The 23,153-nt window shown below is 39.7% G+C and overlaps 1 protein-coding gene across 1 annotated transcript in view; it reads right to left on the bottom strand.

Annotated features, from left to right (window-relative positions):
• Positions 1–23,153, bottom strand: part of nf1a (neurofibromin 1a) — a 133,727-nt gene that overhangs the window by 52,974 nt on the left and 57,600 nt on the right. Inside the window, exons 25-34 of the mRNA XM_013914980.1 lie at positions 19,907–20,088; positions 19,600–19,811; positions 18,913–19,074; positions 18,707–18,804; positions 18,192–18,327; positions 7,844–7,906; positions 3,650–3,808; positions 2,471–2,568; positions 1,184–1,330; positions 937–1,083 (exon numbers count right to left, since the gene is read on the bottom strand). Coding sequence (XP_013770434.1) covers positions 937–1,083; positions 1,184–1,330; positions 2,471–2,568; positions 3,650–3,808; positions 7,844–7,906; positions 18,192–18,327; positions 18,707–18,804; positions 18,913–19,074; positions 19,600–19,811; positions 19,907–20,088 — 1,404 coding nt within the window. The remainder of the gene's footprint in view (positions 1–936; positions 1,084–1,183; positions 1,331–2,470; positions 2,569–3,649; positions 3,809–7,843; positions 7,907–18,191; positions 18,328–18,706; positions 18,805–18,912; positions 19,075–19,599; positions 19,812–19,906; positions 20,089–23,153) is intronic.

The raw sequence follows: 23,153 nt of genomic DNA, 5'->3' as shown, positions 1-23,153 counted from the left end.
AGACCTTAGACTCAAACGTTAGAACAGGCTTTTCCCTGCAGCACGCCGTGTAATAAATACAACGAAAACGGCGGCCGTTACAACATGTGTCTAAACATGCATAATTTCATGCATCGGTTAAAATACTTGACTCCAGGTACACGACACCCAGCTGGAAACACTTCCCGCAAGTCGAGCTGCCCGAGATTCACAGAATTTACAGAAAATGTTAAATTTTTGTGATTTATATCGTTATCGGGACGATAGAGGTCTTATATCGGGACGATGAGATTTTGGTCATATCGCACAGCCCTACCCCTCTTCACACACTAAGGTTAATTATTAAGGTCCACAGGGTTCAGTGCTAGGACCAGTTCTGTTTACATTTACATGCTTCCCTTAGGCAACATCAATAGAAAGCATAGCATACCTTCTACCTACCTGCCCATGAAGCCAGACAGCACAGACTGATTGTCTTAAAGGCCTGGATAACCTCTAATTAATATTTTTTGTCTCTTTTTACATTTATGAAGAATATCCTTTGCTCTTAGACTGCCAGCTTACTTGAAGTTATAAGGGTATTAAAAGCAGAAAGGGGGGGGAAGAGCCTTCACCTTTCAGGACCCTCTTCTGTGGATCTAGCTCTCAGTTTGGATTTGGGAGACAGACACCCCCTCTACGTTTTAGATTTGGTTCAAAACTTTCTTTTTTGACAGCAAATAGACAGGGCTTAATCAGGTCGCCCTGAATCCTCCTTTACTTGCGTTGCAAAAGGCCTAGGCTGCTAGGGCTTCCCATGATGCACTGAGATAAAAGTTGAAATTGAATACAATGAAAGCTTCCTATAAAGTGTTAATGCATCTAAAACTAAAGATGGACAGACTTACAACCCATAAATGGGAAAAAAGTGCTTATTGAGTCAGAACCATTATGTTGACAAGCTGTTATCAATCTTACCTGGTCATAAACTCCTCAAACTTGGAGCTGGTCAGATTGAGACTAGACCAGTGAGTGTCAGCCACAGGTTTGTGTTCCGGCGGTCCTAGGTAAGCCAGCAAGGTGGCCATCTTGTCAAAAGGTCGCCTACCTACAGCCTTGTGGTCCCTAAAATAAAATTGTGACTCATGATTTAATGATCAAAAATAAAAATGTAATGATTAAAAAAAAAAAAAAAATCTGATTTAATGAAATACAAAATTCTGACCTGTTACTGGATAAGTACTGGCCAATTCTTTCCTGATTATTCCACAGCAGCCGGTGGAGAGCCAGCACATTACCGTCACTGATAAATGACAGACTGTGGTTGACAGAATCACTGGGTGGAGAGTCAGATGCTATGTCCAAGAAAAACCTGGGGCAGAGAGAGAAGATTGCCAGCTCAACTTAAGGTCAGAAGAAACACGACAGCAAGCACTTCACTGATTTAGTTTGCAAAGTTTTTGGTTTGTCTGAACTGTCACATGACCACATAGCTCAGGTTTCCCTGACTACACAAACTCTGTTGATATAAAATGTTTGATTCGTTTGTTATTTTTTTGTTAGTGACTGGTCAAACAACTGATGAACAGTCAGCATGAACAGTCAGCATGGTGGTACTAGTAAGAAGAGAGGGGATCATTAATTTCCACGATGAGTCTGTGATTCATGTCAGGCAGCAGGTGTCAAAAAATTACGACAAGGAAAAGAAAAAAATCTAAAGACTGAAAAAGTTGCTAATTGCCAGAAAGAAATAACATCTGGTGTATCTTTATATAAAAAGCATACCAGAGGTTCTGGGTCTAACAAAAGTATTATATGAGGAGGGTTTCAGCATGTGAGTTCACATACACTGGAGTAAATAATTATTTGATCCCCTGCTGAATTTGTAAGCTTGCTCACTTACAAAGAAATCAACCATCTGAAAATTTTATGGCAGTTTCACTTATCGGAGGGAGACAGACTAGAAGCCAAAAATCCAGAAAAAAACGCATTACATAAAAATAAATGATGCATGTCTATAACCCAGCCAGAAATCTGTCTCTCACCGATTGGCTGCATGTTCATGTGGCACACAGATTACCATCTCATCAAATCAGTTACAGATATGCCAACTTGTTGTGTAAATAAAACATGCCTGTCCACAGAATGATTTTTCTCCATTCCTACCTATTCACTACCATGGGCAAGACCCCACCACTGCCCGCCTATTTTCAGGTCTCAGAGCCCTCTCGCACTATGAAAACTAACCAGAAGGTATTTGGGACAGATTATATATTATATTGGCTAGTTAAAATATATTTAAGAAACAAAACAAAACAAGCAGTCCTATAACGTCCAATATTTGAGCACACACTAACACAAAAAATACAAACAAAAATATCAGTAAATATACTTTTTAACTGGATATAGTTAAGTTAGAATTTCACAGCAATCCATTATATAGGGGGCAGGAATATCTCTAGGGGCAGGGATACAAACAGTATTTACAGTAACAGTAGTTCCCTGCATTTACCTTCGGGCTGAATCAAAGTTGCTCTTCACAAAGTCATTAAAAGGCCTCATGTGTTCTTCTTTTGTAAATAAGACGTGGTTTGCAATACTCTGCAAAATCTGAAATAAAAAATACAAGAGATTCACAATAAGCTCATGTTATGTGAGTTGTGTGATCTTGCTCGAGTTCAAAGAGAATGGTTACCCTCAGGTTTAATCCTGATATCAAATACAGGTTACTGGGATCTGAACAGACACTTATATCAGGTACACTATGCCAAAAGATTTCTCTTTAATGCAGTACAGTGTTTCACTATCTTTGTGCTCAGTCTCACAATAAAAACTTACCTCCTGCTAAAATTATTAATGTCACTCTATACCCAGACTGTAGGAGCTTCTTTTTAAACCAGACGCGATCACAAGGTTTAAGATAGTCAGTGACATTTTAAACTTTATTAGTCATGTGTCTATGATGCCTACTCATTGATGGCATTTTTGCCAAACAAAATTAGGTTAAGGACACTTTATTTGTACCTGTGGATACAAATAAAGGGGGTAAAAATACATTTCTTTAGATCTCTTCTTGTACGTCACTTATCCTCATGTGGATTTTCAAAAAAACAAACAAACAAAAAACCCAGAAAAAAAATAAATAAATCACAGAATAAGTAAAATGTTTGGCTATTGGAGCCAAACTGTTTTAAAGGTTTGTTCTTCTGCTCCATTGAACTAGAAGACTTCATTCAGAAGGAAGAAACTGAAAGTTGATATGCACAGGATGCAAAGTGTCAAACAAAATTGAACCAGCCAATGGGAATAATTCTCTGGCATACAGAGATGCTGGGTTCAGCTGTCGCTAGGGATGGGAATTGTGAACCGGTTCTTGTAGAATCGAATATCTTTAATATGCTGCTTAGGGATGGTGTTGACTCTCAAACAACCCAGTGGGAAAATAATGAGAATTGAAATTGAAAGGAATCGAATTAGGCAGCAGCCTCTTTGCTTAGGCTGCTGCCCCCGTGACCCGGCCCCGGATAAAGCGGATGAAGATGGATGGATGGATGGAGGAATCGAATTAAGAAGTGATATTGATAATGGAATCTGAATCGCTAAATTCTTATTAATTCCCATCCCTAGACTTAGGGATGTAACCAATTTTTCTGGTTACTTTCATGGCAGCCCTCATATCCAATAAGCTTACCTTGGACATGAGTTTGAGCCCCCGTTCTATCCTGGGCAGAGGCTTCTTGTCTAAAATACCAGTCTCATAGGGGGACACAATAGCAGGGTTGATGAAGCGCAGAAACATAGCACTGCCCACCGCACCAATGCTGTTCTGTGGGAACCGCTGACTCACAACCTGTGTGAGGGAGTATGGAGAGAGTGGAGGGAAAAAAAATGTTGGCGAACACAAACGGAAAATACAGAACAGAAGGGAAAAGTATAAGAAGAGGGACCAGTTTGAAAAAAAGGGAAGGAGACAATATTAAAAGTTGATTTTGGTACATTCAAGAGCAAATGAGGGAGTGATAATAATAACAAAATATACATGTATCAATATGTGTAACAGAGATATTTGAGCTGAGTCATGATCAGGCCAAAAAATGCTGCGCTCAGGAGGAGAGCCTAGCTAGGAAGAAATATGACAAAAGACTTGGACATGATCCCAGTTTACTCTGGTTGTACCAGGAGTGAAAAAGGTTTTTACTCCAGTTACAGCAGAAGAAACATGCAAGAGAGGAAAAACATGACAATCAACCCAGCTGTCTCCTCTCTGTTGGTGAAAGATGAAAACAGGAAATGATTACACAAACTGACAGAAGACAGATGACAGATGTTAAGCCATGAATTGTGATTAAAGTATAAGATGGTGGTGCCTCTTTTAATTCAATTACTAGAAGAAGAAATGAAAAAATACAAACTTCCTACAAATATATATACACAGCTACAACATCAGGCTATAACCCCATATCATCAACACAAACGTCAAAATCATCAGTAAGGCTTTACAATTATGGACAGAGACAGCTATTCCATCTTGTGGATCAAACTAAGTTACTAAAAGAATGACGGTAACCTATAACTTTATTATGTTATTTATTTTACATCTCATTCCAACCACCCATCAGCAGTTGTTTTATTACATGCAGAAAATGCATATGATAAATGTGCGTTGGGTGACCTGTTCATTGGTAGATAGATGACACTGATGACAACACATGAAAACTCGCTAACCTGCTATGAGCAACAGAGGGCAAGGATTAGTGAGTGTCAGAGCCACAATCCGGGAGGAAACACAGACCACACATTAACACATTTCACACTTAGATGCACTGGTCCAGGAATGCCTCAGGTAGATTAAGACAGGTGGTGAAGAGGAACAGCACAGGAACTATTATTAAAGACCAAGCCGCTGCACAAGATGTACCATCGAGAGATAGCGAGGCTGTTGACATTAAGAAATCCTACCACTGACTACAAGAGTCCAGCCTAAAGGATACCAGAAGCTCTTATCCCACCAGCACAAGAACAAAGCCAAAGCACTAGACCTCTAAAGGCAACAGTCTACCACAGCTGAAAGTTGTAAGCTACGCAAAAGTACCCTGCAGATGGAATACAAGTTGGAACAGCATTTACTTAGAGGCACAACCAGGATGCTGGAACAGTTTCCAATAACATCTATGTACATCAGGAGTTGGGAATCGGTGGGAAAGATATCGTCAATTTTTTGTGTTCTTGGACCTGATTGGTGACCAGTTGGTCAGACGTGTATGACATGTATGTTGCGTGTTTAATGCATGTGCAACACATTCACACTGGCACAGAAAAATAGTCAGATGCACACTCACAGCCACACACTAACATGACAATTGCATGTAAGCTTTTCACTATGAGTTAAGGTATAGTTAACCAAAGTAAACATTGAAGGAACCACCAAAAAAAGGTTGTAACAACAAAGTTACACAGACAAAACTAAAGCTGTCCAGAGCTTTGCGCTAGCCACTAGCCAGCTGCCTCAGTAAGAGTAGTCACCAGATTCAGTTCCTGGGTAAGGTGTTCTGACTGGGCATGTCCTAATGGTTTGAGGCCCGGGCAGAGACCAAGGACATGCTGGAGATCTCTCTATGTCCCTTATATCTACCTACCTACCTACCTGGTAGAGGACCCGAGCTTGAAGGATACACTTCCCGCGGACAATACATTCTGCAACCATTACCGAGAGCAACCAGCTGATCTACACTACAGTGGCAGTGATCAGTGAGATGAACAGTCACAAGAAGCAGTACCCTCCATTGAGAGAAGGAGACTAGAGGCCAAGATCAAGGTAGTAGGGAGGAAGGTTAGCCGACTATTGGAGCTGCAGAAAGGTGCAATGAAGAAGATGCCTAAGAAGTAAACCTACGTGTTGAAATACAGCAGGTTGAGCTGATACCAAAGAGTTTAATTTTGGCTTCATCTCCTCTTTCTCCCTAGCCTTCTATCAATCATTTCACAAAGCAAGATTTATAGTAGACCTGGACATGCTTCATCATAAACCAATGTTTCTAGGATGTTTGTGAACTACTTTTGTGTCTATGTTCTTAAGATAATGGTGTTATCAGTGATGTTCTTGGTGATAATGGTCTTTTTATATTTTTTCATTTTCTAAATAATCACAACAACCAACTACACTGAACTGACTGTGGTATCAGATCAAAACTTTGAGGATCAAAAGTCAATGGACATTTCAGAACATTTTCAGTTTAAACAACCCTTAAAGAAAGTCTGTGTGTACCGCAAGTACTAGAATTGACCAAAAACTCTACAAATGGTCAAACTTGTGACTACAAATTACAATCAGTGTTTATAATTTGTGGACAAACAGTGTTAAATGAAATATAGAGCAGGAAATACGCAAAATGTCCTGAAAAGGACTATGCTATTATTGGCTATTATTGTTTCTTGGTAGTTCATAATAAAGTAACAATCACAATACAAAGATGACAGTTGATAAAAAGCATTTTTTATAGCAACTCAAGGGGCTTCATAACTAAAACATTAACAAAGCTGTATCTCCACACTGTTGTCCGTGTAAGTAAGGGTGAATTATTTATGACAGAACGGTATAGATAAAACCAAGAAGCTCTAAAATGTAAAAAGTTTTATGTTTGCCTGCTGTAATTCATGTATTTTACTTTGATATTTTGAATTTTAAAAGGTCACAGAAAGTTAGTGGCTGCTCTCCTAGATGCAAAGAGTAAATGATGCACAACTTCCTGTAGGTAAAGCCAGTGCCTGCAAAAGCAAAAATGTTCCACTTCAAAGTTTGGGGAAACTACTGACACTCGCCTTGGAGAAATGTTTCCCTAAGTCTCCCCAAGTTCCCCATGTCTGGCTGAAATGAAGCAAAATCGTCAAAAATCCTTTTAAAAAAAACCTTTAAAAGTAATTAATACAAGAGTCTATAAGTATGTGAACGTCACTGTATTTGCTTAAAGATTAAATATAGACCTGAATGTAGTGGTAGAGCAAAAGTCTGGTTATCAACAAAGTCATCAGGCATTTTGGGACCATGCTTTTTCACAGTTTAGAACATTTAGACCAAAAACCAAAAATGATATACCTTTTATATTATTGCACCAAAATGTCAGAACTGCTTTAAAGCAGGGTTGAGGTGGATCATAATCCGCAGTTCATGTCAGAACCCCAGAATTATGCTCTACTGATGCAACAACATCAGTAAACTATTTCAGAAGGAAGAGGAGATGGAGGAATTGTTGATAAACAAGTGGCAACAAAACTGCACATCAGCACCAACATTTGAATAAAAGAATCAAGGTTCTGGATGAGTTTCTAGTTAAAAACAAACGAACAAAGAAAAAACTGTGGGAACATACTTTCATAATGGTGGCATTTCACATCAGCTGTGAAATGCAACTCATTACAGCAAGAGGCCAATATATCAGAATATTTCATCTAAAAATCTTAAAAGGCTATGTCCCCACCAGAGCAGGCGAGATGTGCTGCTGTGCATCTGTGACAGTTTACTAAAATAAGTGATGTAAGTTAAAAGATTACAATGATGGTGCAGATGAAATGTTCTGAGAAAAGGTCACCTAGAGTGCAAACAGAAAGCCCAGAAAGAAAAGAGAAGACAGAATGCTTCTATTTCCTGGAAACTGTTAATCAAAAATACATCAAGTGATGCCAGTATTAGTACAATGATTTCAAGAGAGGGTTGTACACAAAGCTGAATATGGAAAAACAAAACATTTCCAGTGAAAAACCAAATTAAAACTGAAAAAAAGAAACAAAACAAAAACAAACAAACAACAAAAAGAAATAAAATGCAAAAAAAAGCTTTTTTGCTTTAGGGGTAAAAGTATCTGAGGTAAAATAGATTCTCCAAACTTACTGCTTTTTTGCTTTCCTTTTTTTCTTTTACTGTTGCTTTATTCAGTAGAGAGTGGCAAGTAGCCTACAGAACAGAGATGAGCACAATATGGTCACAGCACCAGCTAAACAGACACACACACCAACACACGCGCGCACACACACACACACACAGGTAGCATAGCCCTAACCATATAAACATACATTTTTATCTAGGAAAGCACAAAGAAAAATAAAAAAATGCCGTTTCACTGCTCAGGGCACATAAAGCGTGTTAATGCATGCACTACCAGTCTTTTACTTTAGCAGACGGGTGTACACAAATGTGTGTATCTACACACTTGTGACACGATATCCAAGGTGGAGAACAGGAAATGAAATATATAAGCAGATACAATAAAAATCAAAGACTTTTTGTGTGTGTCTCCGAATCATTTTAAATCTTGAAAGCTGAGACAAAGTTGTTGTTTTTTTCACTTTTTGATTATGAGTGGAAAATACTATAGTGAGGGTATGTTGGCATATTCTGGATTTCTCCGTGGCTTCATGGGACATCCAGGTAGAAAAGACAGAACATCTGAACTCAAATATAACTGAAAATTGCAATTAGATAATATTATTTGGTACATGTCTTTGTGATAAAAAGCAGTCAGTTGTCATTCTCCCATGATGTGATCACACCTAATCCACTGCTTGATTTGGCCTTGAGAGATATTGTCCTCCATCTCTAATTGTCTGTAGCACCTTCGGTTATTCCGGTTTTCTCACACAATCCAAAGACATGCATGAGATTAGGTTTAATGGCAATTCAAAACTGGATATAGGTGTGAATGTGACCTGGTTGTCTCTAAGGATTAATGAATGCTCTTAACCTGTGACAAACTGCAGCCCCCATGCTACCCCAAAGTGGAAAAGCTGAAGAAAATGAATCAATGAATAAAGGGATGAATGGTAAATTTATATATTCCAATAGACAGTGAGCTTGTATTTTCATCACTATTTTCAAGCAATCAAAAATGGCTACATTCATAGAGGAGCGCTGGTGGTGGCAAAGTCAGACTTATTCCAGATGCTTGTGTGTTGATCGTCCCAGCGAAAGAGCACAATTGCCACTACATCTCCTGAAATGTTGTGCTATTGTCCTGTAATTTAGTGTTTTTTTCTGTTTTATATTGAGTGTGTGCTCTCTACTTTGGGCGATATTTGATTCTCTGTCTGCAAGTCTCCAACTGGTGGGCTCCACTCATGCACTTGCCTATCAACAAGTAGGGCTGCTCGATTATGGCAAAAATGATAATCACGATTATTTTCACTGAAATTGAGATCACGATTATTTGACGATATTTATTTAACCCTTTAAGATCTACTATAGAACCAAGTCCACCAGAGCTTATATTATTTTTTTACATGCTGTAGTCCCATTTGTGGGAGCATTTCAAGTTGCTATACATCAATACAACTGTTATAACCCACATTTTAATAATATGTATGCATTAAGTCCATAGTAATTACATAAATTGCAAAAAACTGCAATAAACTACAAAAAAAAATTGAAAATCGCTTTTGTTTTGTTTACATATATTTCTACTTGGAGAAATTTAAGAGGTTTATCCCTCAAAACTTTAAATACAATAAAGTTGCAAAAAATAGTTTCCCACCACAGGAAATTTATTTTGAGTGTCTTCATAGTTTTATTTTGGAGATACAGCAATTTTTATATACTGCAGGAAAAACAAAAAACAATCCTATGATGCAAATTTGCAAAGAAAACAGCATGTGCATCATTTCACTGTGGGAAGTGTTACGAACAGCTGATCGGAACGGCAAAGCGTGTTTCTGGAATATTATGTTTTTGTTCCTGCAAGCGCTTTTTATGCAATTTTTGCAAAGCTTTATGTGGAAGGAAACCGTGACCGAGGACAAGCTGATGGCATCAGATGTAAGTACAACTCCTCCGGTTTCATATGCAAAACAAATTATTGCGCTAGCTTACACGGTTCCGGTTCTACAGGGATTTAACAATAGTTACGCAAAATGGAGCGTGCTGCTCTGACCGGCTTTAAAGGGTTAACAATGACTTTAAAAAATAATATAAAATAGTGTGCAACACCACTGAAGTTTTTTTTTTTTAAACTCTCTTTTCAACCAACAGCAGTCACTCTCCAAATAACTTCTGCTTAGCTTTCCGAGCTTCCCTCGGGTCCTCTTAATCAGCGGTCTCCAGCCTTTTTTGCGCCACGGACGGTTTATGCCCGACAATATTTTCACGGACCGGCCTTTAAGGTGTCGCGGATAAATGAGGGAGGGGCTAATAATTGGCTCAGTCATTTTTAATGATCGTTGAAAGCCCAGATCGTAATCGTGATTAAAATTCGATTAATTGAGCAGCCCTATCAACAAGTCAACTGCTGATTGGTCCGTATCTACAGCTTCATCTTCTTTTGGTTGCCCTTTTGAAGGGTTGATCATGTGCCTACACCTCACCCTGTCTGTAGCATCCTTTTCTGTCACACTAACCCTCTGCATGTCATCCTACACTACTATCCTTGAACCTCCTCTGAGGTTTTCCTCTTCTCCTGCACACCTGGCATCCTTTGTCCAAGATACCCACTAGCCCTCTGCAGGTTTTTAAAACATCTCAACCATGCCTCTCAAACGTTCACTCATCCTGAGCTGTCCCTCTGATAGTCCTTTCTAATCTTGTCTACTCTGGTCACTCCCACTGAAACCATAACATCTACAACTCTGCCATCTTCACTTCGAACTCCTATTTTTGTTTAGTGCCACTGTCTCCAAACCATACATCATAGCAGGTCTCTACCATTCCACTCCCATCTTTCCCACCATGTGTGTGCACCGACCTCAACTCCTATATCTTGACCTATCCTCCCTCTTACTAAAATATCTGTTGACTACAGCCATCCTTTTTGTAAAATCCACCACCATCTGCCATTCTCCATTCCTCTCCATAACACCATACCCACCAAACATCTGTGTTTCGTTTCCCTATATGTCCACCGAAGTCTGTTTTAATCACCAATCTCTGCCCCTGGGGACATTCTGTATCACCTTAACCAACTTACTAACATGTCCTCCACCTCCAAACCTCTGATTGTTCTGTGAGCGTTTTTTCTGGAAAAAACCAGAAAAAGGGTGCAATTTAGACTTTTAATGTCCTACTCTCCACCCACACCAGACACACTCCCACGCAGTCCTCTTAGATACTAAATGCACATCACCGAAAGTAGATGACACATCAGTCTGCAGACTGGTTGTCAAGTGGGCCAAAATAGGAGAAGTATCTACAGCTACAGCGAAGTTAACTGGAAATGGGAAAACCAAAAAAAACTTACTTGTGTTGGTATAGTGACCAACAAAAGTAAAGCTTGCGTCACAACTGCTCTAACTTAATTGTTCCCATGAGCTTTAAAACAGCAGTTCCCAAACTTTTTTTGCTGGGTCCCCTTTGTTTTACAAGACCACCCCCTCCAACCACAAACACCCACATATTGTTTTCAAACTCCAACGCAATTAATTTCACACCTCAAACCTTTTGTAAACAATTAAATAAATAAAAGTAAACTGCAATAAATTACAGGTAGCAATAAAATAAACTACTATCCTTTTACGTTACGCCCCCACCTACAAAGGTATTTTTAGAAAACAGTTTTTTCTATGCGTTTGGGCCTGAAAAACTCCTGCCAGGGTGGAGATTTTCGAAAACTCCGTTTTTGCGTTTACGTGTGGACAAGGAATAGTCACGCAACATCAAAGGTGAGCGCCTTTCATGACGTCACGCTGTGCGCCATGTTATTGTTTACATGAGATGAATTTCTACAATGGCCGATATAGACAAAATACTATTGCTGCTAATCTTACTATCTGCAGTTTTTACACGCTTACACACACAGTTACTGTTCCTCCATTTACATCAGGCATCAGAGTGAACTTCAGATTCTTCCGGGGATACCTACCTTGGCACCACCATTGTGCAGGTGAAGCTAAAAGCAAGATATGCTTCATCATATTTTGTAGTCTTTGGTTTGGAAACATATTTGGCGTTGCTTCCTCTTCTGCTTTGTGTTTGTGTGGGAGCCTCGTCAAAAACCTGTCCATTATGCTAGCAGTGTCCAAGCCTTTCTGTTGGGTCAGCTGGGTTAAACCACAAAAGGAAAAAAGACTGGTGGCAGCAGTTGGTGGCAGCCTCCTTGTAGATATATTTATGGTATAAATTTGAAAGTCCTCCATGTTTTGTTCTCAAGTTATCCCATTCACAACCTTGGGTGTCAACAATACCCCATTAGGTTTTTAAGGCTGAGCATTAAAAACTGACCTAGCATAAAATAAAAACTGATTAAAAGCAAAAAGTGAAAACCCATGGGTACAATTATGTCTAAGGATGTACACAACTAGTTGACTAATCATTGCTACTGTCACTAGTCTCTAATAGACTCCCTGTATTTCTGCTTATCCGAGGCTGGGTCATGTGGGCAGCGGCCTAAGAAAGGAGGGCCAGACTTTCCATTCACCAGCAACTGCCTTCAGCTTACCCGAGGGAATACAGAGTAGAGCAGGGCAATATGGCCAAAAATATTTATCACGATATATATTTGAAAATTTGCGATAACGGTACAACTGACGATCTAATTGGCCCGAGACAAAATACTTTACCACTCTACAACTTTATTAGTGGAAAAAAGAACCCATCAACGTATTTTCACTTAAACAAGCAGCTGTTTTTTATGTGCATTAAAGTTATATAAAAATGTAACAGTGCAAATGCAAATTCCTCGCTGACAGTTTAACCAAAAAGCATTTCCAGTGGAAATTGGCCGACATATCCTCAGCATAACCATGTAAAATATCCACAAAACTCAAAAAGAGCTTATACACACACAGTACGGTAATATTATGTTGAAGCACAGTACGTATCACTCCACATGACTCCTGACTACGGTAGCCGTAATGCTCGGCTTTCGAGCGGTGCGGCTTTCGTACTTAAGCAAAGTTGCACTAAAACATTTGTCGTCAGATTTTTGAGCGCTGTGTACCAAATAAAATCAGCTCGGTAATAACGGTAATAATGATGGTGCGCTTGCTTGCTCTACTAAAAAATCTGCTTTGGTGTGTATCTGACGGACGAAAGCTAAACCAGTCCCACACCACTGAAGTCGCAGCATTTTGACAAACCAATTCCGGTTCATCTGTTTCATTCAACGATCCGCTTTCGCCCTGACACGCCCTTCTCATTCTCCGTCACCGCCATGCTTTTTCTACCATGTGCGTATGAAAACAAAGGTACCGTGCATGCGCGTCTTACTCATATTTTATCGCGATATTTCATTTTCTTATCATTGCCTAACATTATACCAGTATTACCGTGAATGGTATGATATGGCCCAGCCCTAATACTGAGCTGTTCCCAGGCCAGCAAAGAGATCTAGGGTGCGTTCCAAAAGTACCTCCTATTTCCCATTTCTAGCCTCCTTTCCTTGACCTTGATGAAAACAGCATTCTAGGAGAAAAGCCGTGCGCTGAGAAATGGATGTCTGCATTGTGAAACTATGATATGCAAAAGATAGACTACAAAAAAAACCATCTTACTTTGCTGTTTTACTGATTTCAAATAAACAAGAACAGGCTGCGAAAAATAACCCTTCATTACAAAGGTTGGTATTTTAAAGAAGAAGGAACAATTAGGGCCAGACTAACATCTGTGACAGCCAAAAGCCTTCTTTTCACATTAAAATATGCTGGATTCACTAAAGAGGCTCAGTGTCAGTTTTGTGACTGAAAGTCGGAAGAGGAGTATTTTTGCAGTTGGCCTTACACCATACATATTTGCAAGAGTTTCACCTCTAGAAAAAGAATATTGAAATGAAAATGAAACCTTGTTTCATATCACTTTTTTAGGGTTTTTTCCTTCTTATTCTCATTGTCTTGAATATAATGTGGAATGCAAGATACCACACGGTTAAGAAGCAGTTAAAGTATGACTCATTACTGAAGAATGTGATTAACTTGTTCAAGTGCCTTTGCTTGACCCCTTTTTATAGCAGTTGAAGTTCATATTGAGTTACAATGAAAGAAAGTATAAAAATTGGATTAAAAATTATTTTAAAGCCACATTTCAGCCCTTTAAAAATGTAGCATTATCTTTTGATGTATGGTTTATAATATTACAATATTATAATATAATATAATATTCCTTTAGATGCCGCACTATAAGGACATACAGATACAACCAGTCAAAACTGCCGCTTTTAGCCAGAGGTCATTTATACTTAAAGTTACCAAAACTATTTCTAGTAAACAGTTTTTCATTCATTCATTAATTTCAATGTAATCTAATAAAGAGATACAATTTAAAAGAAAATTCAATCCAGACAAATAATATTCTTGCACACAAGCTTCTTCATAGATCCCAAGCCTGTAAATAAATGCGCCTCAACACTGCTCCACCTGGTGGATACACTAGAGATTACCACTGGTTTTCTTAACTGCCGTTTAGGGGTATTGCTACTCATGGTTGCATCAGCCACGTCACAGGTGGGGGATGATTACACTCACCCACTAGCCAGCAATCAGTCAGAATCCCATCACGGTCCTGTCAGGGATGAGGTAGCCATTTTAAGTGGCTGTATTTTTACAGTGGTAGAATTCTTGGCAACAACGGTCGGATGCATGTTCCACTTTTGATGTAGCTTTATTGTCACAAACACTGCACCTATCACAATATTTGTATCATCAATTTAAAAAACAAAACAAAAACAGTTTTAACTCTGTTACATTCTGCCAAGTTAATATGACACTCCTGAGTCAGTTTAATAAGATAAAATTAGTTTTGATGGTACTAAAAATAATATTCATGAGTCTAAATTCCATTATGCTACTCATCCCTGATACCCAGTTCAGTTTACTGTATGAAAGTAGCTTATTCAAAATCACTGCTCTGCTTAAACAGTCTAGCTCATGTACGGGTAAAGCAGGTTTACTGCTGAGATGATTTGTAGATACTTTCCTGGGGACAAGAGGCTCATGAGGCTGTAAAGTTAAGGTACTACCATGAACTGCAAAGCCAGCAAGTTTATCTGCCTTCAAGACTTTGATTTTCTGAATGAAATTTTGACCCCTCTCTCTCAACCTAATTATAACATATCTCCAGATCTTCACCGCCTCCTCCAGCTCTTTCATGGGACAGCAAGGCGTTCCAAGACAGCGAGATGTAATCTCGCCTCCGTGTCCTGGATTCTAACTTGGTCTGCCTCAGGGTCTTCTCCTGGGGAGACATGCCCAGAAAACCTCACCCAGGAGGCGCCCACGAGGCATTCTGGTCAGATGCCGGAAAAAATAAATGATGGCAAAAAATCTCCCAAAAGAATCTTTGTTTCATTGAAAGCGCTGATAATGAAGACAGAGGAAGTGTAGGAGTGTGCAAAAGATTTTCTTTTACAGTGATTCGATCAAACAAAAAGAATCAAATGTTAACTTAGATCATGACAATGAAAAAGGTGTGATCACAGTTTTTGGGTTTTTTTGTGTTTTTTAATGCACTCAAATCTGTAGTTACTGAAAAAGTAGTTAGGGAGAAATTTCACTCAGTTTAAGTCTGGCTTATACCAACTTAACTTGTTTTTCCTAGGCCACACACTGCTTTTACTATTTTTTACCATCATGTGTTCTCTACTTTTATGTTTTATTTTATCTGCATGCTTTCTAGTTAACAAGCCCAACTGCCCTCACTACAATATTACTCCTGCTCAGGGGAATTTTAAATAATTTCATAGGTGTTCAGTAATTTGAACTACCACATAGCTCTGAGGAGCCTGTATCATGAATGCTCAGTAGCTATAATCTCTCTTCATTTAGTGCATGCAATTGATGGCACCAGGAGTAGCAAGTTTTAGTGTTTATATTCAAAGATTTTTTTAGCTCTCTAATTTCTGAGTGGATGTTCATGGTAACAATTTTGTCACACAAAGATGAATGCATTGTGTAAATACAGTCAAGCCCATAATTATTCATGGCAAATTTTGACTTGACGTTACTCTTATTCAACCATTAATTACACAGGTGTCTCCCAAATACAATAAGATGATGTAAAAGAGGCATCATTGTGGAGAAAAATATTTCTGAGCTCTTATTTACATTTGAGCAAAAAGTGTAATGTCCAAAATTATTCATACCCATCACAAACTGTCACAGTCTCTTGGAAAATCTAAAGTTCTATATCATTCCAAACAGTCCAAGATGTTCTACAGCTTTCTCCTTACCCTGATTCACTGAGAACAGGTGTTTTAATCAATTTAACAGGTGAAAAACAGCAGCTCCTTGTGGACAGGCATGACTAAGACAAAGGAGCTCAGTGAGGACCTGCAGCTGTGCATTGTGGCTGCTCACAAGTCAGGAAAGGGCTACAAGGTTATATCTAAAGGTTTTCAAGTTCCAGTGTTATTTAAAAAAATACAAGATGTTCCGCAGTGTGGAACATCTCAGAGGATGTGGTTGGAAGTAACACCTGTGCTGGCCAACAGGATGGTGAGAGGTGTGAAATAGAATTACAAGGATCACCACCAAGACCATACTGGTGAATCTGTGCTCTACTAGTGGCAATGTCTCAAGGCAGACAATCCAACAGAAACTGGACAGTGCTATGTTCCAGTAATGCAGACCAAGGAAGACGCCACATCTCCAGAGAAGGCACACAAAAGCCTGCTTGGCCTTTGGAAATGCTCATCTGGACAAAGAAGCAGAGTTCTGGTCTTCCGTGTTACAATCAGATGAAACAAAAATTGAATTGTTTGGACACAATGATGTTTCCTTCAAAAACAAAACAAAAGCAAAAAAGGAGAAACGTTTTGCTAAGAACACCATCCCCTCTGTCAAACATGGTGTTGGGAACCTAATGCTTTGGGGCTATGTTTCAGCCAACAGACCAGGGAACCTAATCACAGTAAATGGCACCATGAGAAAAGAGCAATACAAGAAGATTCTCAACAATAACATCAGGCAGTCTGCAGAGAAACTTGGCCTTGGGCACCAGTGGACATTTCAGCACAACAATGACCCAAAACACACAGCAAAAGCGGTGAAGAAATGGTTAGCAGACAAAAACATTAACGTTTTGCAGTGGCCCAGCCAGACTCCTCACTTGAAACCAATTGAAAATCTGTGGAGGGAGCTAAAGATCAGGGTGATGGCAAGAAGACTCTACAACCTGAAAGAGTTGGAGCTCATTGCTAAAGATGAATGGACAAAAATACCTGTGGAGACACGCAAAAAGTTGGTCTGCAATTATAGGAAGAGTTTGATTGCTGTAATCGAGGTCTTTCTATTGATTATTGCGTGGGGTATGAATAATTTTGGACGTGACACTTTTTGCTCAAATGTAAATAAAAGATGAGATTTTTTTTCCCCTCCAAAATGATGCGTCTTGTACATCATCTTATTATCTTTTGGGAGACGTTTGTGTCATTTCTGGTAAAAAAAAAAAAAAAACTAAAAAAAAACAAAAACTTGCTGATTGAATAAAAGTAACTAAGTCAAAACTTGCCAGGGTTATGAAAAAGTATGGGCTTGACTGTATCAACAATCCTGCAGACCATAGTGTTTTAATGTGGAATATCACATGGATTCATGTGTGTGATCAATACTTGCTATGCTTGCACACACAAACTGCATTTGCAGCCACTTTCCTACTAAGGTAGGAATTCATAGTTCAGTCAAATGCAGAATATTTTTAATGGACAAATTACATCCAGCTAACATGGTCACAGGCACTGTGTGTTCGTACATAGAGAACTCGCTGGTTCTGCTAGCTTGTACTTGGCAGTAGTGCACACTGCCAATTACGTCTAGCACTAGCAAGTTAACTGATTAATAGAAAAGAAATTACCAGCTTTAGTTCAGTTTAAATCAAGAGAATCAAAAAATATCTCAGGTCAAGATGAAAAAGGAAAAGACTGTGACCAACAAAAACTGTATAAAGTTTACAGACAACCTTGCTTTTAATTGAAAATAATGACTAGTGATCCTGTTAGATGTCAAGATGGCAAAACCTTAAAAAACAAAAAAACAAAAGAAAAACAGGCTCTGCACTAGAATCATCTGCAACATGTTCCACCAAATCTCAAGCTTTAAAGGATCTTTGAAAGGTCCTAACTTATGAGTCCAGCAGTTTTAAGTTCTGTATAGTTGTGCACTGATTCATGTTATGTAGAAGCAGTGAATCAAGCGGCATCAGGCGGCCTTAGAGTGAAGAGGTAGGAGCTTGAAATGTTAAAGTGACACTATGTGCACACAGGCAAGAGCAGACAAATTGAGTGAGCAACTGTGGACTCATGTTGGAGTGAAAAAAATCAGGGGTCTACCTGGTAGAGACAGTGGCAGACACTGCGGAGCTGTGGGGGAAATTCGCCTGATGAACTAATGATGGCCTGAAAAAAGCGCTCAGTGATTTGCAGCAGGTTCCTCTGGTTCTCTTCGAGGTTCTCACCTTGTTCCAATCTGATGACAAAAAAACAAACAAAAAAAACTCAGTTCTATTAGTCTTTCAGTTCTTGTGACCATATAGAAATAGTGGGCAGCACTTAGCTGATACATGCATCCAACACATAGTTTGTGTTTTTTTATTTGAAGCAGTTCTAGTGACTAAACTATGGCAAACGGGGGAAAAAGCCAGTGTTTGGCAGCACAAAATTCGTAACGTATGAGAAGAAATTTGCCAGTGACTTGCAGAGGAAGCTCCTCCTTGTTCATGCTATAATTTTGTTACCACTTAAATTTCTCCAACATCTGCTACCTAGGCCATTTCTCAAAAGGCATTAAGAAAAAGAAGGGCTTCAGTTTTTCAGTCTAAGCTGTCTGCAGAGATGGAGGTACTAACCTGGTGGGGTCCACCTCAAAGCTAATGTGTTCAGGGGTTGTGATGACTCCTCTCAATAAAGGCTCCAGTAACTTCTGTAGATAGGCTGCCCCGTATACCTGAAAAAAGAAAGAGTGACAGCTTAAATCATGCAAACAACATGTCCTAAGAGGCAGTTAAGAAGCATTTCTAAAGAATTCACAAGAAGAGTCAGGCGGGGTTTCTACCTTGAAACAAAAGGTCATTATCTTGCTGGCCAGGCTATTTCCTCTGAAGAGGGTTTGCATGGAGTCAGCTAGCTCCACCTCTTTAGAAAACATATTCCACAGGAGTTGGTAGAGTAGGTGTCGGGAATCAAACAGTGTCACCAGGACTCGTGCTAGTTCATCCTGAAAACACATAGAGTAACTATTACATAGGCTTTCACTGTATTAAAGCAACATTAGGGGCGATCGTGGCTCAAGAGTTGGGCGTTCGCCTTGTAATCGGAAGGTTGCCGGTTCGAGCCCCGGCTTGAACAGTCTCGGTCGTTGTGTCTATGGGCAAGACACTTTACCCCTTGCGGTGGTGGTCAGAGGGCCCGGTGGCGCCAGTGTCCGGCAGCCTCGCCTCTGTCAGTGCGCCCCAGGGTGGCTGTGGCTACAATGTAGCTGCCATCACCAGTGTGTGAATGTGTGTGTGAATGGGTGGATGACTGGATATGTAAAGCGCTTTGGGGTTCTTAGGGACTAGTAAAGCGCTATATAAATACAGGCCATTTAGCATTTACCATTAAGAACACACCCATTCATTAAAAAAGGGAAAAAAGGCCTCTGAAAGGTCTGTGCAAATGTGTAGTAGCATTATGTTACCTACGACATTATGTCAACATTCAATTTTAAATCCGTTGTTACAAACAAAAAGAAGCCACACACCCATTGAGACCCTGGAACCACATTAGCTAATGCCATGGCAATGGGCAGCTCTCCTTGGTCTCCCATCATGGTGACCAGCTCTACCAGCCTCTCAAAGCGGTCAGCCAACACAGTCTCAGCCAGTGTGTCAAACTCTGTTCCCTGTTGAAGGATCTTGGTCAGCACTTCCATAAATGTGGCTCGAGTCTGAAGATCTTTGTGATAACCGAGACCTGAAAAAGAGGAAACCAAAATGTAAATTTACTAAAATGAACTACTGGACTTCCTCACAACAGATTCATTTTGCCTTATATATTTCCTTACTTACCAATTGAGTGCATAAGACCACTGTCCACATTAGCATTGAGTAGATTGGACATTGCTAGGATGGTGCAATGCCGAAGGGATGCCAGACGTCGGGACATTCCTCTCTTACGTCCCCCAACTGCCTGGCCTTCATCCTCCACCTCACTGCAGTCATTCAGCAGGTTCATGAACAGAGTAAAGTACCTGCACACCACCAAAAACAACAGCTAAATGAGAAAAGATGGGTTTTCTATAGTCTCACTATACTGTGCATCTTTTATTTGTATACCTTCACGGGGGTTCACATTTTCAGTGACAAATTTCAGAAACCCAGTTGTAAAATTACTGGAAGTGTACTGAATGTGACAGTATTTGGCAAAAACAAAACAAATGAAAAACCAAAACAGAAAAGTAAACGTGGTCCGTTGTAAACTGTATAATTCTGTCTGAAATCAGGCATCAGTGACACTGCAATCTGCAGCAGTGGGCTGAACAGAGGTTTGTCTCAGTGTTCAGCCCCATTCCCAACATCAAGGAGACATCCCTGTATTCTCATACACATAGTAATGTGCATGAACTCTATTAGGTAAGCTTTCTTGTCATTTCTTTTAGCAGTTGTCCACACTTCTTGAAGGACACTTGAAAGATCTTGCATCAAGATCTCCAAATACCACTGGCTGAAATGCAGCTCGAAACCACTGTATGTAGCTGTAGATACTATTGTACCTTTCTTCTGACCTCCTCCATGCATATAAACCACAATTTGATACAAAACAAATCTGGATCAATGGCTTCATTAGACCTGTTGCCACTGATTTTCAAGATTCATGTAATTTTGGATAACTCAGCCTTTTCTCTTTTCTTCCCTTCCTTAAGAACGGCTCCTTGCATCTTACTATTATGTGAGTAAATAAGCCTCTTAATGTTCATGTTTGAGCAGACCACACCTTAGTCAGACTGCTGCTGGGAATCCACAAGGGTGGCTTCATCGCCGCCTGTCTGGCAGAATAGAGAAGCAGAGTGCGAGGACAGCCAGAAAGCAGTCCTTTCCGTCTTTTTTTTTTTTTTTGGGGGGGGGGGTTCCCCTCATTCTCTAATGTCTTGGACAGATGATCCTGCTCCGACATTTAGGATTCTGGGCCTCAGCATAACCATGTATAATATCCACAAAACTCAAAAAGAGGTTATACACACACAGTACGGTAATATTATGTTGAAGCACAGTACGTATCACTCCGCGAGGCTCCTCCCTATGATAGCCGTAATGCTCCGACAATCCATCAAGCGGTGTGGCTTCGTAGCTTAGCAAAGTCGTACTGAAACATTTGACAGATTTTCGAGCGCCGTGTACGACATAAAATCGTTTCGAGGTCAGTAAACACAACCAGAATTCATACATAAGGCGCACAGGATTATAAGGGGCACTGTCGACTTTCAGAAAAATCACTGGATTGATTTTAAGTGTGCCGTATTTCCCAAAAAACATGGTAATAACGGCCCGCTAGCATGCTCTACCAAAAATAGTGCTTTGTTGTGTATCTGACGAACAAAAACCAGTTCTACACCACTGAAGTTGCAGCATTTTTACAAACCGTTCTGGTTCATCCGTTTCATTCAACGATCCGCTTTCACCCTTCTCATTCTCCATCGCCGCCATGCTTTTTCCACCATATGCGTATGAAAACAAAGCATGCGCGTTTTACCCATATTCTATGGCGATATTTCATTTTCTTATCGTTGCCCAACATTACACCGGTATTACCATGAACGGTATGATATGGCCCAGCCCTACTCCAGAGAAGGTGAATGGTTCAACTTAACCCTGGTACATTCCACACAATCTTGTCCATCACAACAACAAAGCCCCCCTAGTCTTCAACTGCTCCTTCCTGTACCAGCAAACTGCCAAACTTAATGACCTCATGCTGCCAGGCCCCATGCTTAGCCCTTCACGCCTCAGCGTGTTACACCAATTCCACCACCATGCTGTGGCCATAAGCGGTGATATAAATTTATTCTAAATTTTTACTTTATCAAAAACATCTGGATTGAATAATAAATTGGATAGGTTGAGACTGGCTGTATGAAAGGTAGTCCAGAGCCTAGAAAAGCTGAAGGAGAGATGTGTTCAAGTAAAGCTCCTTCCTACACCATCCAACTGGAGCTAACAACAATGTTCCAATATTTGATGCCCAGCAATAATATATGTTTGGAAGTGACATATCGCTCATTGTTCTAACTAACTATGAGATATTTTCATGTACCCTCAGCTGTCTTTCATGAAGTTTTATGAAGATATGCAGTTGGCAATTAGGGTTGGAAAAGAAAGATTTTTTTAAAACATAAAGAAATTTATGAACTACACACATCTTGATAGATGTGACTTTTCCTCATAACAGAGGTTGATAATTAGCCCTATAAAGATCCCTAAAACTAAAACAAACAAAAACCCAAATTGACAAAGTAATCATTTGTCAGATGTTTCTACGACTTGATTTGGGTCCAATGGTGGTAAATTTCATTGACTGGACATAATATGGAAAGGCACACACCTGACTATATAAGATCCCATATTTGACAGTATATGTCAGAGAACAAACCAAGTCATCAAGTTCAAGGAATTGCCCATAGACCTCAGAGACAGATAGGATTACTCAGGGGTGCTGACTCATTTAAACTAACATAAACAACATCCTGTAACCAGGTTTCTGGTTTCTGACTTTTAATTTAGTGACGTCTGAGACATAAATGGGTTGGCGGTGTAATGAGGGCTTCAGTTTAAAACTAGTCAGCCTGTTTTCACAGCTGCTTCGAGCGCTAAAGGCCTCTATCACATAGGAAACGGCATACTCAGTGCTACTCTCTGAAACCCATCGTTTCAGAGAGTACTTGTGCATTGAGCCTAGCTTCCAAAGCAGTATACAGCCTAAATTTCTTACAGGCATCATCATTACTAAAGGCTGAGGAGTAGCTAAATATCTTACACACTGAGTGCCAAAGGTGCAGGAGGGAACGGTGAAAAAGGGCCATACTGGTAGCTAGTCAGCTACAAGCTTAACTAAGCTAGCGAATCCATAAAGACACAGTGAATCCTTCCTAAAAACTTCCTAATTCTATGACTGTACTTCATCTGTCCTGATCGGTAGGGCAGGGCAACATGGCCAAAAATATTTATCACGACACAGGGAGTGCAGAATTATTAGGCAAATGAGTATTTTGTCCACATCATCCTCTTCATGCATGTTGTCTTACTCCAAGCTGTATAGGCT

Source organism: Pundamilia nyererei, unplaced genomic scaffold (assembly GCF_000239375.1).
Source record: "Pundamilia nyererei isolate P.nyererei 1_Seehausen unplaced genomic scaffold, PunNye1.0 scaffold00243, whole genome shotgun sequence".
Lineage (NCBI taxonomy): Eukaryota > Metazoa > Chordata > Actinopteri > Cichliformes > Cichlidae > Pundamilia > Pundamilia nyererei.
Note: the sequence above shows the minus strand (reverse complement) of the source record. Positions and strands in the feature narration are given on the sequence as shown.